Genomic DNA, 17612 nt, shown 5'->3' with positions numbered 1-17612 from the left:
GAACAGCAAGGACAAGGGGACAGCAAAGACAGCAGGACAGCAGGGCCACAGGGACAGTGGGGACACAAGGACACGGCAATCAGGGACAGCAGGGACACGGAGACAGTGGGGACAGTGGGGACAGTAGGGAAATGGGGACAGTGGGGACACAAGGACAGCAGGGACATGGGACAGTGGGGACAGTGGGGCTGTGGGCACAGCAGGGCCAGCAGGGACACGGGGACCTGGGGACATGGGCACAGCAGGGCCAGCAGGAAGCTGCAGCTGGTCAGGGCGGGGAGAGCCAGGCTCCTGGGCTTTGGGGCCCATTGGGCAGCGTGTCCCCCCAGCTGCTCTGCGTCCCCCTGCCCAGCTCTGTCACTGCCACATTCTCGGAAGCATCCCCTGCCCAGGAATCTTCTCCTGGGAAGCTGAGAAGCCTCAGAGAAAAAAGAAAATAATAATCATCTGATTTGCTTCTCCTGTGCTTTGCTGCTTTGCAATGTGGTTGGAGATTGTTTATCCAACAATTGTGAATTGTTTTTAGTCAATGACCAATCACAGCCAGCTGTGTCAGGACTCTGGAAGGAGTCACGAGTTTTCATTATCATTCTTGTTAAGCCTTCTGATGTGTCCTTTCTCTGTTCTTTAGTATAGTTTTAGTATAGCATTCCTTAATGATATATGAATGTAATGTAATGTAATGTAATGTAATGTAATGTAATGTAATATAATATAATATAATATAATATAATATAATATAATATAATATAATATAATATAATATAATATAATATAATATAATATAATATAATATAGCCTTCTGAGAACATGGAGTCAGATGCTCACTCCCTCCCCTGGTCCTAGGGTCCCAGCAGTCCCGCACAGTCTGTCGTGTGTGGTGGCACTGCTGGGTGGCAGCACGGCCCCAGCCCTGGCAGTGCTGGTTTGTCAGCAATGACCCCAGGGTGATGCCCCTGCCCAGCCAGCAGCCCTGCCAGGCCTCTCACAGCACCAGGAACCCCACCTGGAGCAGGTGGGCAGCAGGGACACACACACCTGCATTTGGGCCGTGAAAGGAAGAAGGAACAGAGCCAAAAGCTCCACAACTTTGTGAAGTTGCAAAGCTGATATGTTTATTATTACAGCACCGGAGATGGAAGCAAGTTTTGATACAGAAGAAAAGAATTGCTGAGCCAGTCTCACTGGCTAACCAAGGAGGCAAAGGGTGTGTGAGTTACAAGGGGTTTTTATGGCTTAGAGCAAAGGATAAACCCACCCCAAACAAGAAGATGTTTTCACCAAGCAGGAAGACAGCACAGGCAAACAAGGCAGCAAAGCTGCAAGCAGAAAAAAGGTCTCAGAATTTTCCACTGCAAGAAAACTGAAAAACAACTTCTGGCTTAAACTGTAATGTACTGACTGTTAGTGACTGGAGAACAGTAACATGAATATGGTAATTACAGTAGTTTTGATTGGCTATAGATAATAGTTAAGATGTAGATTGGTTCTGCTGTATGAAGATGCTCAGCAAAGAAAAGTAAATAATGCATTGTGACCAAAAGAAAAGTAAATAATGCATTGTGACCAAAACCAAAGGGTGTCCAGGCCTGCCTGCAGCTGGAGCTGACAGCTGTGGGCACAGCTCTGTCCCCACGACCCTGGGCTGCTGTAATGCCTTGGATGGAACAAACTGCACTTTGGAGAGCCCCTGCAGTCCCACATCCTTCATTCAGGCTCTCACAGATTGGTATCCCCAGCCGGGGTCTGTGCACAAACCCCAGACAGGACAGGGCTGCTGGGAACGTGCCTGGAGCTGTTTGATTTCCCAGCATCAGCCTCATTCCATGGCCATGGCAATGGGAAGATGCCACCAGCTCACATCCCAGGCAGCAGACACAGAACTCAATGTCACAGCTCACTCTAGGAGTTTTTTGCCCAATCCCACAAAGCAAAAGCACATTGACAGTGTTTATATCTGTACAGTAAATATTCTATATTGACAGTAGTTCTGTCCAATCACTATAAGCACAGGTACCTGTGGTTAAACAATGCTTGCTTATTTCAAATACAATACCTGCTTGTGAGCCTTAAAGCACAATGCACACAGCTCCATTATTAAGCTTTAACCTTCCTAATATCTTGCTAGATAAACTTTCTGTAGCTTAGGGAGTTATTCTAGACAAGCATTAATACACAGACCATTGCTCTATTTGTCCTTGCTTTTCTACTTTTTACATAATTTTTCTGCTGACCAATCTCATGGCTGCTGCTCAGCTCCAATCACAGTTCTGCTGTCTCTGAGGCCTGCCTTTTGCAGCTTTCCCAAAACCCTCTGATTTTGTGGATTCCCACACCTGAGCCTCCAGGAAATCCCAGCAGGGATTTGGGGCAGGAGGGGACATGGGGTGTGCTGGCAGTGCCTGAGCTCTGGCTGCAGGCTCTGTGCTGGGCTCTGGCTCCCTCCCCACGCCAGGGCCATGCTGCTGCCTGCTGCTCACCCCTCCTGCCCTCTGCTTGCTCCTCACTCCTTCCCCTCGTGCTGCTGGCCCCAAAAAACTCTGGTGCCCTGCCTGGTGAGGGCACAGGGGAGAAGGCACAGGGGGCAGCGGGGCTTGTCCTGGGGCACAGCAGTGGGAAAACCTGTACAAACCCATGGCAATGGTCGAGGAGGAGGAGGAGGAGGGAGGATGGAGAACAAGGAGGAGGAAGAGGATGATGGACAACGAGGAGGATGAAGGAGGATGATGGAGAACCTGAGCCCAGGTGTGCCCCTCAGCATGTTCCCTGGCATGGGGCTGGGAGCACTCAGAGCTGGTTTGGGACAGGTGACAGCAACCAGAGATGACACAGGGGACACCTGAGGGGTGGCTGGGGTGGGCAGCATGGTGTGGCTGTGACAGGACTGTCCTGACTGCCTCATGGTCACTGGTGATGGGAGGGCACACGGAGAGGGGCCAGTGCCCACCGCGGGGCAGATGCAGCCCTGTGCTGCAGCGTGGGCCAGCTGCACCCCAGGCTCCTCAGAGCTGTGGCTCCCCACACCCCAAAAGTGTCCAAGGCCAGGCTGGACAGGGCCTGCCCCAGTCTGGGACAGTGAAGGTGTCCCTGCCCATGGCAGTGGGCTGGAATGAGATGATCCGTGAGGTCCCTTCCAACCCAACCCATTCCATGATTCCGTGAGCAGTGGCACGGAGAGGGGGGCTCAGGTTCCAGCCCCAGCTATGGGAGTGGGACAGTGGCTGCAGGACACAGGAGTCCCCAAAGCCCTCGAGACATGTCCATCAGGCTCTCCTGGCAGCTGGAGGCTCAGGCCCTGCTCAGGCTCTCCTGTGCACCAGCAAATGTCACTGCACATCTGAGAACCACCAGGGCAGCTGCACTGAACCTACAAAGGGGTACCAGAACCTCCCAGTGAATTCCAGCTTGCCATCCACTCTGAGCTGTGCCTGGGACTGCTTATGGACACAAGGGCAGAGCTGGAGGTTCCCGGGGAGCTGCACAAGCCTGGTCTGTGCTTTTCTTTAGACTCTCAAGGACAGGACTATGCAGTGCCACTGATTCCATGGGACTGCTGGACGCGTGGGCTGGCGGCAGCAGCAGCTCCTGTGGCGGCAGCAGCAGCTCCTGTGGCGGCAGCAGATGCATGGACAAAGCTGTTTCCTCCCCTCCCCTGCTGGCCACGAGCCCAGGGAAGGCACTCCTGGCCTCTCACCGTGCCCAGGGCCAGGCTCTGAGGCCAGGTGTGCTGCAGCAGCTCCCTTACAGCATGGCAAGCATTCCCCGTCCAGGGCCAGCCCTCCCCACGGCCGGCTGGCACCCACAGCGCGCCCTGCTCGTAAATAACATCAGCACCACACTGGCTTGGCTGCTACTCTTTAATGGCCCTTTACTGGCTCCTGGGCACCGCAGGGCAGGGGACACCGGCTGGCGTCCCTGGGCGCTGCTGGAGCAGGGTCTGGGCATCAGCGTGTGTCCATCGGGGTCTGGCCACGGGCTCTGTCCATCAGAGGGTCAGCTCGTGGGGCATGGGCTCCCCTCGCAGCCCGGCCAGCAGGTTCCTGGCTGCCAGCACGGCCATGGTGCTGCGCGTGGCGTAGGTGGCGCTCCCGATGTGCGGCAGGACCACTGCGGGGACAGACAGACAGCAGGGACACGGCTCGGCTCTCTCGGCTCACCTCTCACCTCTCTGCTCACCCTGCCCCTGCCAGGGCTCTCACAGGTACAGCATTCCCGTGGGTGTTATTTGTGCATGGATAAATATGTAATATTACAGCTAAAAGCAATGTACTCATTAAATGCACGTGTAGGAATTGTGCCCTGCCTGGTCTTGTTTCAGAGCTCTCAAATCTCCGAGTCCTGTAAATATTTCCAGAAAGTCTCAGCTCTTACCACTCCTCACACTGCCTACTTTGAGAATAATGCAAACAAATAAAAAATGAGTTTTAGCAAAAAGATAAAGCAGTAGCTATAGGTTTGTACTTCAGAAAGAGACAGCCATGAGCAGTTCCAAATTTTCATGGATGTTCCTGTGGTTTCTTTTTGGAACATACTTTTCCTACCCCAGAAACCCTCTCCCCACAGAGGGAGGACATCCTGTGAGACACTGGCCAAGCAAGCTCTTTCCTAGCCATCCTTCCTCAGCTGCATCGTCCTTCTCCAGAGAAGACAGGTCTAAGTCCTGGCCTGCACCTGCCCCACGTCCCACCCTCCCAGTGCCTGAGGTGCCCAGGTAACAGGCTGCCCACACAGCCCAGCAGCACTCCTGGGACCAGGACTCGCCCAGGCAAACACAGCAGCCCACTTTCAGCCAGAGGGGAATTTTCCACCACAGCTGGTGCCCAGGAGCCCTCAGAACACTCGAGCTGGGCAGGGCCTGAGCTGGGAGCTGGTTTCTCTTTCACGCCCCTGCTGATGCCAGGTCATGCATGAATGTCACACACTGAATGAAGGGCCATCACAGGGGTTATCTCAATGCCCTTCTGGAAAATTAAAACAGCTCCCACACTTGTTTGGCATCACATTGATGGGTTTTTACCCCACAGCAGCTCCCTGCATCACACTGTAGCCCACCTAAACACACCCTGGGCCTGTCCTGTGCTCCAGTGCTCACTGCCAGCACTACTGGTGCCCAGGTGTCCCTGTCACACCCGTCCCTGAGGAGCAGCAGCTCTGAGGAGGGGCTGCCAGCCCCACACTCACCGCAGTTCTGGAGGGACAGCAGCGGGTGGTCAGTGGGCAGTGGCTCCGGCGTGGTCACGTCCAGGCCGGCGGCCGCGATCTGCCCCTGGGCCAAGGCCTCGTACAGATCCTCCTGGTTCACCACAGCCCCCCTGCGCGGGCAGGGGACAGCCTGGGTCACTGCTGAGAGCCCAGGGACAGGGGGAGCAGAGCTCTGACCCTCTCTGGTGTGCCTGAGCGTCCCAGCAGTGCCGAGCTGCCCTGCTCCAGCTGCCCATGCTGGGGGAAGAGCTGGGTGCTCCTGGATTATTGATCCTGTATTTGGCTCACTCCCAATGCTCCCATGCTGCAGCCATGAAGGCTGCATTGCTGCCTGGACTCAGAGCCCAGCAGATCCCCCCACCCTCTCAGACCTGTGCAAGGGCCAGGTCTGCCTTCTCCAGGCACAGGTCAGGGCTGCCAGTACCTGCTCGTGTTGACAAACACAGAAGTCTTCTTCATCCTGCCAAAGAAGTCCTTGTTGCACATGCCCTGGGTGGCCGGGGTCAGGGCACAGGTGACCACCACGAAGTCGGACTCCTCGGCCAGCCTGGCGAGCGGGACTGGGCAGGAACAGGGACACGGCCCACTGCAGCCAGCCCTGCCCTCAGCAGAGCTCCAGGGCCAGCTGCAGCCCCTGAGAGACCCCTGCAACCCAGCCCGTGGGGAGAGCCCACCAGAGCCCCCTCCTGCCAGGAGCAGCTGCCACACTTTGCTCCCGTTCTCTGTGTCCAGCTTCCTCGTGGGAATGGAGCTGACAGAAAATCCCCAATTTTCACAGGGCAGGGGCACAGCAGCAGGACCAGCTGCAGCTGCCACAGAGCTCTGATGAAGCCCTGTGAGCCCAGCCATCCCCTGGCTCGGAGGCAGGGTCTCCTGTCAGCCCCACCGTGGGGCACGGTGGCAGCCCCTCACCCCGGGTACCCCCAGGAGCCCCCAGACCCCCACCTCCCACCTGCAGGTGACAGACCCTGAGTGACCCCCCTGCTGCTCCCGGGCAGGTGCCTGGCCCTGCCCTGGGGCTGTGCTCACCAAACTCAGCCCCAAACTCTGCCGCGCTCTCGGGCTTGGGGCCGCTGCCGGTGTACAGGAACTTCCTGACCCCAAAGGGCTTCAGGCGCCGGGCAACCGCCTGTCCTGCAGTGAGACAGAGCAGAAAGTCTCCAGAGCAGAAATCCATTTCGATTTAGGTGAAACGTACATCTTTGAGCTGAGTCTGTGGTTAGAAATCATGGCTATTTAGCCTGACTGCAAAAGCCTGGGCTCATAGAAACTGCTTCAGTGAAGGACAGAGATAAGGGGGGAGAGACAGAGACAGCTGTGAGAGCAGGTCAGCCTGACCTAGGAATTCTTCTTCCTGATAAACAAGAACAGAAATTCTTTCTGATAAACAAGCGGCAAATGTCACGGAAAATTTGTAAAAATGAATATGTGTGAACCTATTGGGAAATTCTATGCATATGATCTGAGAGGGGATTAAAAGGGACCTGAAGTTCCCAGAGGTACGGATGTCCTTTAAGGAGAGTAATCCCCACGTGCATCCGGCGCTATAATAATAAACATATCAGCTTTGCAACTTTCACAAAGTTGTGGAGCTTTTGGCTCTCTCCGCAAAACACCTGGAGTGAGGGAGGAAGGGCTGGGCTGCCGAGGCTCCACAGCAGCCCAGGGACCAGCACCCGCAGCCTCTGCAGGGCTGCAGCAGTGGGGTCACCCTGTCTGGCTGTGGGTTGGATGGAGAGGTCCTGCTCTGGAAAGGGGACACGGAGCCCGTGGCTGTCCTGGGAGCAGGGACAGGAAGGGCTGCCTGATGTCAAAGTCCACAGCTGGATGGTGCCAAGTGTCCCGTGGACTTTGCCACTGCGTTTGTGCAACTGAGGGCAGGAGGAGGCAGAGGTTGCTGCGGGGCTGGGGTCGGTGGAAGCACAGGAACAGCTGAGGCTTTAGGGCTGAGGCTGTGGGGCAGCAGAGCTGCTGGGGAGGCTCTGCAGGCTCCCCTCGCTGTGCTCACAGGCTTTAAACAGCTAAGCAGCAGGCCACAGAGACCCAGAACAGTGTGGGCTGGAAAAGCCCGCAAAGACCGTCTCATTCCAGCCCTCCCAGCTCCAGCAGGAGCACTTCAGCAGCCCAGGCTAAGGGTGAGGCCCCAAGCCCAGCCCGCCACACAGGGATTTGCCTCACCTATCCTGCCCAGCCTGATGATGCCCACGGTGCTGTCAGACAGGCCATGCCCACACATCCACAGGGGCTTCCAGGTGGTCCAGCCGCCGCTGGCAGGGAGAGCAGGACAGGAACAGGGTCAGGGACCGGTCAGAGCCCTGCCCATGCACTCGGTGTGAGCTGCACCAACCCCTGCAGCCCCCTGGCCGCAGCCCCTTGTCACAGCCCCTTGTCACAGCCCCCTGGCCGCAGCCCCCTGGCCGCAGCCCCCTGTCACAGCCCCTTGTCACAGCCCCCTGGCCGCAGCCCCTTGTCACAGCCCCCTGTCACAGCCCCTTGTCACAGCCCTGTCACAGCCCCCTGGCTGCAGCCCCTTGTCACAGCCCCCTGTCACAGCCCCTTGTCACAGCCCCCTGTCACAGCCCCCTGGCTGCAGCCCCTTGTCACAGCCCCTTGTCACAGCCCCCTGTCACAGCCCCCTGTCACAGCCCCTTGTCACAGCCCTGTCACAGCCGCGGGGCTCTGCCTCCCTCGCTCACCTGCGGACTTGCTGCGCGGCCTCGGGCAGGCGGCGGCAGGCTGACAGCAGCAGCGCCACCGACAGCTCGGCCGTGGCGTCGGTCAGCACGTCCGGGGTGTACCCCACGCGGATCCCCCTGCAGCAGAGCGGGCTCTGGGGGCTGCCAGGGCAGCTGGAGCCAGCACTGGGTGCTCCCTGCCAGCCCAGAGACAGCCCTGTGCCCGTGCCAGTGCCCATGGAACAGCCCTGTGCCCATCCCAGTGCCCATGGACAGCCCTGTGCCCATCCCAGTGCCCAGGACAGCCCTGTGCCCATCCCAGTGCCCATGGACAGCCCTGTGCCCATCCCAGTGCCCAGGGAGCCGGAACAGGGGTGCAGGGGTGACCCCAGCCATGCAGGTGGGTGACCCCAGCCATGCAGGTGAGTGCAGGGGTGACCCCAGCCATGCAGGTGGGTGACCCCAGCCGTGCAGGGGGTGACCCCAGCAGCACAGGGGTGCAGCCCACCAGCCAATAGGGACCAGTGGGATGTGGGTGTGCCAGGGAGAGGGTCCCGAATGGGGCACGGGGGAGCGGGGGAGGGAATGGATCGGGGTCGGAGCAGGGCAGGAGAGGGGCAGCGTTACCGCTTCTTGATCTCGTCCAGGGCCAGGTGGTCAAAGCCCACGGACAGGGTGCTGATGACCTTCAGGCCGGGCCCTGCAAGACACGAGGGGCGCTGCGGCGGCTGTCGGGGCCCGGGGCGGGCCGGGGGAGCGGGGTCAGCACGCACCGGCCGCGTCCAGCACCTCGCGGTCGATGCGGTCCGAGAGCAGGCACAGCAGCCCCTGAGCGCCCGCCACGCCCGCCAGCAGCTCGGCCCGCGGCACCGGCTCCTCCGAGTCCCACTGCTGCACGCGGCACCTGCGGAACCGGACACACCGGCACCGGCACCGGCACCGGCACCGGGACCGTCACACATCGGCACCGGCACCGGGACACACCGGCACCGGCACCGGCACCGGGACCGTCACACATCGGCACCGGCACCGGGACACACCGGCACCGGCACCGGAACCGGCACCGTCACACATCGGCGCGGGACCGGGACACACCGGCACCGGCACCGGAACCGGCACCGGGACACATCGGCACCGGCACCGGGACACACCGGCACCAGGACACACCGGCACACACCGGCACCGGCAACGGGACATACCGGCACCGGGACCCGGGACACACCGGCACACACCGGCACCGGCACCGGAACCGGCACCGTCACACACCGGCACCGGCAACGGGACACACCGGGACACACCGGCACCGGGACCCAGGACACACCGGCACACACCGGCACCGGCACCGGAACCGGCACCGTCACACACCGGCACCGGCAACGGGACACACCGGGACACACCGGCACCGGGACCCAGGACACACCGGCACACACCGGCACCGTCACACACCGGCACCGTCACACACCGGCACCGGGACCGACCTGCACCGGGACCCGCACCGGCACCGGGACCGGGACCCTTGGCGCCCCGCGCTCACCCGCTGGCCTGGGACAGGACCCGCAGCCCCTCGGCCGGGATCCGCCGCGTCACGAACACCGACATGGCCATGGCCGCCGCCACCCGACCCGCCACGGTCACCGAGCCGCCGGGACAGCCCCGGGAACACCGGAACACCCGGGAACACCGGAACACCCGGGAACACCGGAACAGTCTGGGAACACCGGAACACCCGGGAACACCGGAACAGCGCGGGAACCGCGGAACAGCGCGGACAGGGCGGGAACAGCGGAACAGCCCCGGGCACGCCGGAACCGCCCGCCCGCCGCTGCGGGGCCGCCCCGCCCCGGGCCCGCCTCCTGCGGGGTCGCTCCGTGCCTGCGGCCGCCCGTACCTGGGCAGTCAGGTGTGTCCGTGCACGGCAGGTGTGTCCATCCATGGACAGGTGTGTCCGTGCACGGCAGGTGTGTCCATCCATGGACAGGTGTGTCCATGCACGGACAGGTGTGTCCATGCACGGCAGGTGTGTCCATCCATGGACAGGTGTGTCCATGGACAGGTGTGTCCATATCTGAGCGGGCAGGTGTGTCCATGCACGGGCAGGTGTGTCCATCCATGGACAGGTGTGTCCATGCACGGACAGGTGTGCCCATGGACAGGTGTGTCCATATCTGAGCGGGCAGGTGTGTCCGTGCACGGGCAGGTGTGTCCATGCACGGCAGATGTGTCCATCCATGGACAGGTGTGTCCATGCACGGGCAGGTGTGTCCATGCACGGACGGGTGTGTCCATGTACGGGCAGGTGTGTCCATGCACGGCAGGTGTGTCCATCCATGGACAGGTGTGTCCATGCACGGACAGGTGTGTCCATGGACAGGTGTGTCCATATCTGAGCGGGCAGGTGTGTCCGTGCATGGGCAGGTGTGTCCATGAGCAGGTGTGTCCATACCTGAGCGGGCAGGTGTGTCCGTGCACGGGCAGGTGTGTCCATCCATGGACAGGTGTGTCCATGGGCAGGTGTGTCCATGTATGGCAGGTGTGTCCATGCACGGGCAGGTGTGTCCATGTATGGCAGGTGTGTCCATGCACAACAGGTGTGTCCATGCACGGCAGGTGTGTCCATGGGCAGGTGTGTCCATGCACGGACAGGTGTGTCCATGGGCAGGTGTGTCCATACCTGAGCGGGCAGGTGTGTCCATGCATGGACAGGTGTGTCCATGCACGGGCAGGTGTGTCCATGCACAACAGGTGTGTCCATGCACGGCAGGTGTGTCCATCCATGTACAGGTGTGTCCATGCACGGGCAGGTGTGTCCATGGGCAGGTGTGTCCATGCACGGGCAGGTGTGTCCATGCACAACAGGTGTGTCCATGCACGGCAGGTGTGTCCATCCATGGACAGGTGTGTCCATCCATGGACAGGTGTGTCCATGCACGGGAAGGTGTGTCCATGCACAGACATAGGGACATCCCTGCCAGGGACATCCCTGCCGGGGACATGGGGACGTCCCTGCACAGGAAAATGAGGCTCAGGGGGCCCTTGTGGCTCTGCACAGCTCCTGCCAGGAGGGCACAGCCGGGGGGGTCGGGCTGTGCTCCAGGGACCAGGGACAGGAGCAGAGGGAACGGCCTCAGGCTGGGCCAGGGCAGGCTCAGAGTGGGCACAGCAGGAATTTCCCCATGGAAAGGGGGCTCAGGAACTGCCTTGGCACTGCCCGGGGGGGTTTGGAGTGCCCAGCCCTGCAGGTGTCACCTGGAGGTGGCACTCAGAGCCCTGGGCTGGGGACAGGGTGGGGATGTCAGAGTTCTCGTGCAGCCTGATGGGTCCGTGGTGCTATGAGCCCGCTGGGGGCTCCTGTGGCCTGAGTCCCCTCCACAGCCTCTGGTGGCAGCTTTGGGGTGTCCCACAGGGGTCACCTGCCTCCTCTTGCCTGGCTGTGAGACTCTGCTCATTAATTAACCCAGATTAAATTGCCTGGAGAGCTGATTCCAACACCGTGTGTGACTGCAGGTGCGGGCAGGGGATATTTTCACCTCCGAGGAGGGGAGAGAATGGTGCACCTGACTCCATCTCATCAGGAGGCTAATTAATTACTGTATTATACTATATTATTCTATACTATATTACACCATGTTACATAGCATCTAAACTGAATCTGCCAAGCACTCAACCCTGCTCACACTGCCCAGAATCTCGTGACTGCCACCCAACAGTCCTGACACACACACACACAGACACGCCTGGGCCTGACAGGCCAAGGAACAAAACTCCATCACTGTGGGCGAACAATCTCCACATTGCATTCTGCTGTGGCACAAACACAGGCACAGCAAATGAGATAATAATAATAAATACAATAATAATATTATAATAAATAAATGAAATTATTATTTTCTCTGAGGTTGAGAGAATGTGAAACCCAGAAATATTCTTGGGAAGGATTGTGCCTTGCTTTTCTCTGTGAGGAGAAATGTGGGGCTACACTCTTGGCCCTGACAGGCCAAGGAACAAAACTCCATCACTATGGGTGAACACTCTCCACATTGCATTCTACTTTGGCACAACACAGGTACAGTAAATTATAAGAATTGTGTTTTCTTTTCTCTGAGGTTCAGAGGATGTGAAACCCAGAAATATTCTGGGGAAGTATTGGGCCTTGCTTTTCTCTGTAAGGAGAGATGTGGCCACAGGAGCCCAGGTGTCAGGACCCAGGACATCCCTCTGTCTGTCCTGAGCAGCCCAGACCCTGCCAGGGGCCTCAGAGACCCGGGCACAGAGCCCAAAATGCCCCTGTGGGTTTGATTGTGACCCATGGGGCAAGTTACCAACCTTAGAGGAAGATCTGCAAGCCATAACAGTTTAGGTAGCATGACAGTGAATTTATCATGGGTCAAAAAGTCGATTTTGGGGTATTTAGAATGGAGGTTCAGGGGGCAAGATGGAGGGATCTGGGTATGTCCAGCCTTTCTCCTTCTTCTTCTTGGCCTCCATCTTCTGGGTGATGTTGGCACTTTTGGATTGGTTTAGAGTAGAAGCTCAGTGTCTAACACAGGTGACAGGCATTGGAAAGTGACTGTAAATATTGTACAGGCAGTTTTTAGTATAAAAAGATAACCCTGCCCTGGGGCAGGCAGAGTGCCTCTGACTGTCCTGCTGAGCGGACCTGGGCAGGGCAGGAGAAAGAATTTTATAGATAAGGAACAATAGACAACATTGAGACCGAGAAATGCAGAGCCCTGACTGCTTCTTTGAGCACCAGGCTGGGAAAAGAGAGTCTCTAACATTTTTTAAAGTCACTGTGAGCCCTAGGGACACACACCCAGGGCACAGTGATCTCGGCAGTTCACACAGCTTAGTGCTGTCTCTTGGAAGGAGCAGAGGCAGACAGGGACACACGACACCATTGTGTGCAGGGGGAAGGTGCAGTTTAAGGTACAGGCACCAGAACATGGCTCCATGTGGGATTCATTCTGCTGCTCCAGGTGGGATTTCACTTATCATGATGTACCATCAGCACACTGTCAGATTATGCCACCAGAATTGGTTTTATTTTTTAATAATTGCTTGAAAGTTTGTTTTGTGCTGCTGAGCTGGGTGTCATTTGGGCTGACACCTGTTCTGCCCCCTGATCAGTCTGGATTAGTGTCAGGAGCACCTGCTCTCCAGGGTGACACCTCCAGGCTCCTCCTGCTGGGCTTTTCCAGTTCCCCCATGGACGTGGTGCAGGCACCCCCAGACCCTCCAGCAGCCTCCACACTCTGGGCCAGGGGCACAGAGAGACAGAGACCCCCGGAGAAGGTTTATTTACAGAACAGAGTGCACATTTCTGGCCACAATCTGGTTTTGTCCATTACAAGCACCTGTACATGGTCTCCTTTACCGTGGTGTGGAGTCCCCCAGCCCTCCCTGGTCCCTGTTGAGGGGAGGTTGTGGTGCTGACACTGCCCTCAGGGTGACCCTGGCTCTGGATAACCATCCCTTGTTTCCTGTTGGGGAAGATCAAACAGGAAAGCCTTACAAATAGGATTATCTGGCAAAACATTTTGACAATATAGAAACTACAAGTGAGACTGAAATGAAAGCAAGCCTTGAGATCCCTCAGTTACTGAACAACAGGAAAACAATGGTGTGGCTGGCTGAAGGTGATCCCCTTTTGATGGAACAACACCCTCTGCTTGCAGACAGGCCCAAGGCTCAGAGCAGACCCTACAGCTTGGCAGAAGGGCCCAAAGAGGAGTTTTTAGGGTTTAAAATGTAACACAGGATGGTAATGTAATGATTCTTACAGGCTGTATGTAAATGCTATAGGATTTGTATCTTGTACTAGATTGGTTAGTGAGAATCAGAATATTCAGCACAGAAGAAGATTTATGGTATTAGAATGGGAACCTCGCTCTCTTACCCCTTTTGCTCTCTTATGCTTTTGCTCTCTTACTCTCTTTACCCTCTCATCCTCTTTACCCCTCTCTTCTCTTTTTACTGCTCTGAGCTGTGGCTGGCAGCTCCAGCACGGCCCTGCACGTGGCCCTTTGCAACAAACCCCAAATTCCAAGCCCTGGCTGCAGAGATCTCTCATCTCCATCCATTCCGACCATCCCACCCCCCAACACTCCTACAGTTTCCCGTTTTGGGGGTTTCTGGGTAAAACCCACACACATGTGTAAATGCCTGGTTCTGTCTGCACCTCGCGGTTTGTTGCAGGCAGAGCTGACTGTCCCAGCTCTGGGAAACTGAAAACCTTTCAAAGAGGGCTGGAAGAGAGGGAGAGGAGAGTGTGGTGGGACACTGCCACAGCTCTCTGCCCCCCAGGTGTGGCTGCCACTCCTCCACACTGCCATCCGTCCATCCATCCATCCATCCATCCATCCATCCATCCATCCATCATCCATTCATCCATCCATCCATCATCCATCCATCATCCATCCATCCATCCATCCATCCATCCATCCATCATCCATCCATCCATCCATCCATCCATCCATCCATCATCCATTCATCCATCCATCCATCATCCATCCATCATCCATCCATCCATCCATCCATCCATCCATCCATCCATCCATCATCCATCCATCCATCCATCCATCCATCCATCCATCCATCCATCATCCATCATCCATCCATCCATCATCCATCCATCCATCCATCCATCCCTCCTGCTGCCAAGAGGCAAGGATTTGGGCAGAGCTGGGAATGCCACCCTCTCGGGTACCACTGGAGTTTGACTGATGCCAGGGTGGGACACAACAAACCCCAGCTGTCCCTCTCTGGAGGGAAACCTCAGCCACCCCAGGCACAGATAGCAGCTCTTCAGAGGACACAGGAGCCTCTACAGGCGTGGCAGCCCCTTGCAAAAAGCCAGAGAATGGGGTGGGTGTCTGCCCATCCCACCCCATCCCATCCCAATCACCCCATTATCCAATTATCCCATCCCAATCTGTGGGAATCCTCAAAATCAGAGGGTTTTGGGAAAGCTGCAAAAGGCAGGCCTCAGAGACAGCAGAACTGTGATTGGAGCTGAGCAGCAGCCATGAGATTGGTCAGCAGAAAAATTATGTAAAAAGTAGAAAAGCAAGGACAAATAGAGCAATGGTCTGTGTATTAACACTTGTCTAGAATAACTCCCTAAGCTACAGAAAGTTTATCTAGCGAGATATTAGGAAGGTTAAAGCTTAATAATGGAGCTGTGTGCATTGTGTTTGAAGGCTCACAAGCAGGTATTGTATTTGAAATAAGCAAGCACTGTTTAACCACAGGTACCTGTGCTTACAGTGATTGGACAGAACTACTGTCAATATAGAATATTTACTGTACAGATATAAACACTGTCAATGTGCTTTTGCTTTGTGGGATTGGGCAAAAAACTCCTAGAGTAAGTTGAGACATTGAGTTCTGTGTCTGCTGCCTGGGATGTGAGCTGGTGGCATCTTCCCATTGCCATGGCCATGGAATGAGGCTGATGCTGGGAAATCAAACAGCTCCAGGCACGTTCCCAGCAGCCCTGTCCTGTCTGGGGTTTGTGCAGAGACCCCGGCTGGGGATATCAGGGATCACTTCTCTGGTAGCAGTACCAGCTGGGGCAGCTGCCCTGCATCACGGGAGGAACTGTGACACATTTATCAGTAACTTTGGATCCACAAGCATGGCTGGTTGTGCGGGCCTGCCAGAAATAGTTCTGGGGGTTTGTAACCTGGACTGAGCAGGAAAGGCTGGTGGCTGTGCTGGTGGGAAGGAAGGCAGTGTGCTCTGGGCATCCCAGCTGGCTGGGGAGTGCCCAGACTACAGTGGGAATGAGCACTGGATGTGCTGTGAAAACCATGTCCCATGCATGAGGTATGGGACATGGGACATGGGACATGGGGCATGGGACATGGGACAGGTGCAGGGCCAGGAGTTAGAGCTGTCTTCTCTGGAGTAGGATGATGCAGCTGAGGAAGGGTGGCCAGGACCCAGAGGGTGTGGGTCCAGGGGGAGCTCACTGCTCTCCAAGAGTCCTCAGTGCTGACTCTGGGGATGCTGCTGCTGGTGGTGGTGGAGCTGCTGTGACACTGCAGGATGTGGCCAAGCATCTGAGAGGTTTCTGGTGACGACAGGGACTGGCCTGGTGTCCGAGCAGGTGTGCCAGGCTCCCCAGGTGCTCAAAGAAGCAGACACGAGCTGGTAAATCAGCTGCCACGGGGACTGGAGCACGGGGCTCAGGTGTCCATCCCAGAACTCCCCCGAGACAAGCACCTCCTGCACCTGAGACATCCTCCTGTGAAAAATGCATGTATTTTATGATTGGCTTTTCACAAATATTCAAATGAATATTTTATGTGTTGTGTTAGAAACTTGTTCTCATAAGTAGTGTGTTAAATATAGTTTTAGGTTATAACAAAATGTTAAAATAGAAACCGTGCTATGTAGGATACTTTTTCTAAAGAAAGGACTGGCACTGAGATGGCAGCCACAGGACACCTGAATTTTTCAGAGAAAGGGAATTTATTGCTCCATTATCAGAACAAACGAACTTCTTCCTGCCTCACTCAGCCCTGAAGAGCTGTCAGGATTCAGAGGAAGCAGCTGACACTGCCCAGACAGAATCCTGTGTTGGAATGGAATTGATGCATCATGGATGAGGTGTATGAATATGCAACAGGCTGTTGTTTTAAGGGTTAATCCTCTGTTGACCTGGGTCTTTTCTGGGGCTCGTGCTGCCCAGAAAAGGTGCCCAGACTGTCTGTAACTCTTTGTCTCTATTGTCTCATATTGTCCTAATTCAAATTGTCCAAATTATTATTACTCTAATTGTATTGCTATTTTTAATAACCATTTTATTATTATTAAGCTTTTAGAATTTTAAAAACAAGTGATTGGTGTTTTTCACACTCCCATGAGGGATTCAGAGAGCAGTGACCACGGATCATGAATTTCACAGGTGCTGTGTAAATATTACGTCATCCACAAAAGTAATCCAAAGAACTCTACAGGGGACAAAATTATTACCAAGGTGAGGTTTTTATGATCCCTTGTGCAGTCACAATTTTTTCTGTACAGGCTGTCGTGGAGAGCCCCGCAGCAGTGAAGCCAGGCAGACACAGCCACACAGAATGCAGGGTTTATTTCCAGGTGCTTTGGAACAGACAGCCCCAGGCCTCCAGGCCAGATCCCCCGTGCAAAGCTCAGCTCTGAGCACAGTCCAGCATCAGCTCTCCAGGCTGTGGGGTGGAGAGGGCAGCTCAGGCCCCGCGTGTTCATTCATGCTATCCCCAGGAATTTATTGCTGTGTTCAGGAAGACTCAGAAGGCTGCGAGGCAGCTGCAGGCTCCAGGCTCACACCAACTGACCATGGAATTTAAAGCTGCCGCTGCCAAAAGCGCTCCTTCAGAAATTCTTCACAAAGAAAGAATACAGAACTGATATTCCACATCAAAATCCTTATAAAAACACTTCAAGAGTCCAGTCAAGTGTTTATCTGCTCATATTAGTTCCTAGTTAGTCTCACTGCGCAAAGAGATGCTTTATTCCAAAACATTGCAACAGTTCAAAAATGTGGATGTGCTACAGGAAACACAAAGTGAAAAAAAAGCCTTGTTTTTGAAATGCAAAACACTAGAAATGCAATGAAGATGAAACAGTGTTACTTGAAAAAGCAACACAAGAAAATATTAAAGTACAAAATACTGCATTTTACTGATGTTTGGGAGAGTGTTTATGCAGCTCAGTGCTGTTAGTCCCCAATACTGAAATTTAAAACAAAAC

General features: G+C 55.8%; 1 protein-coding gene across 1 annotated transcript; it reads right to left on the bottom strand.

The window, feature by feature from the left end:
- Positions 1–3843: 3843 nt before the first annotated feature.
- GRHPR (glyoxylate and hydroxypyruvate reductase) lies at positions 3844–9614 on the bottom strand. Its single transcript, XM_071455119.1, has 9 exons — positions 9412–9614; positions 8651–8781; positions 8505–8577; positions 7899–8015; positions 7381–7469; positions 6232–6336; positions 5627–5762; positions 5182–5312; positions 3844–4107 (listed from the first exon to the last, which is right to left on the bottom strand). The coding sequence occupies exons 1-9, from the start codon at positions 9480–9482 to the stop codon at positions 3986–3988; spliced, it is 975 nt and encodes a 324-aa protein (XP_071311220.1). The 5' UTR covers positions 9483–9614; the 3' UTR covers positions 3844–3985.
- Between the last annotated feature and the right edge of the window lie 7998 nt (positions 9615–17612).

Source organism: Agelaius tricolor, unplaced genomic scaffold (genome assembly GCF_023055355.1).
Source record: "Agelaius tricolor isolate 1412-34295 unplaced genomic scaffold, bAgeTri1.0.p SCAF_44, whole genome shotgun sequence".
NCBI lineage: Eukaryota > Metazoa > Chordata > Aves > Passeriformes > Icteridae > Agelaius > Agelaius tricolor.
The sequence above is the reverse complement of the archived record's forward strand: the minus strand, read 5'-3'. Positions and strand labels throughout refer to the sequence as shown.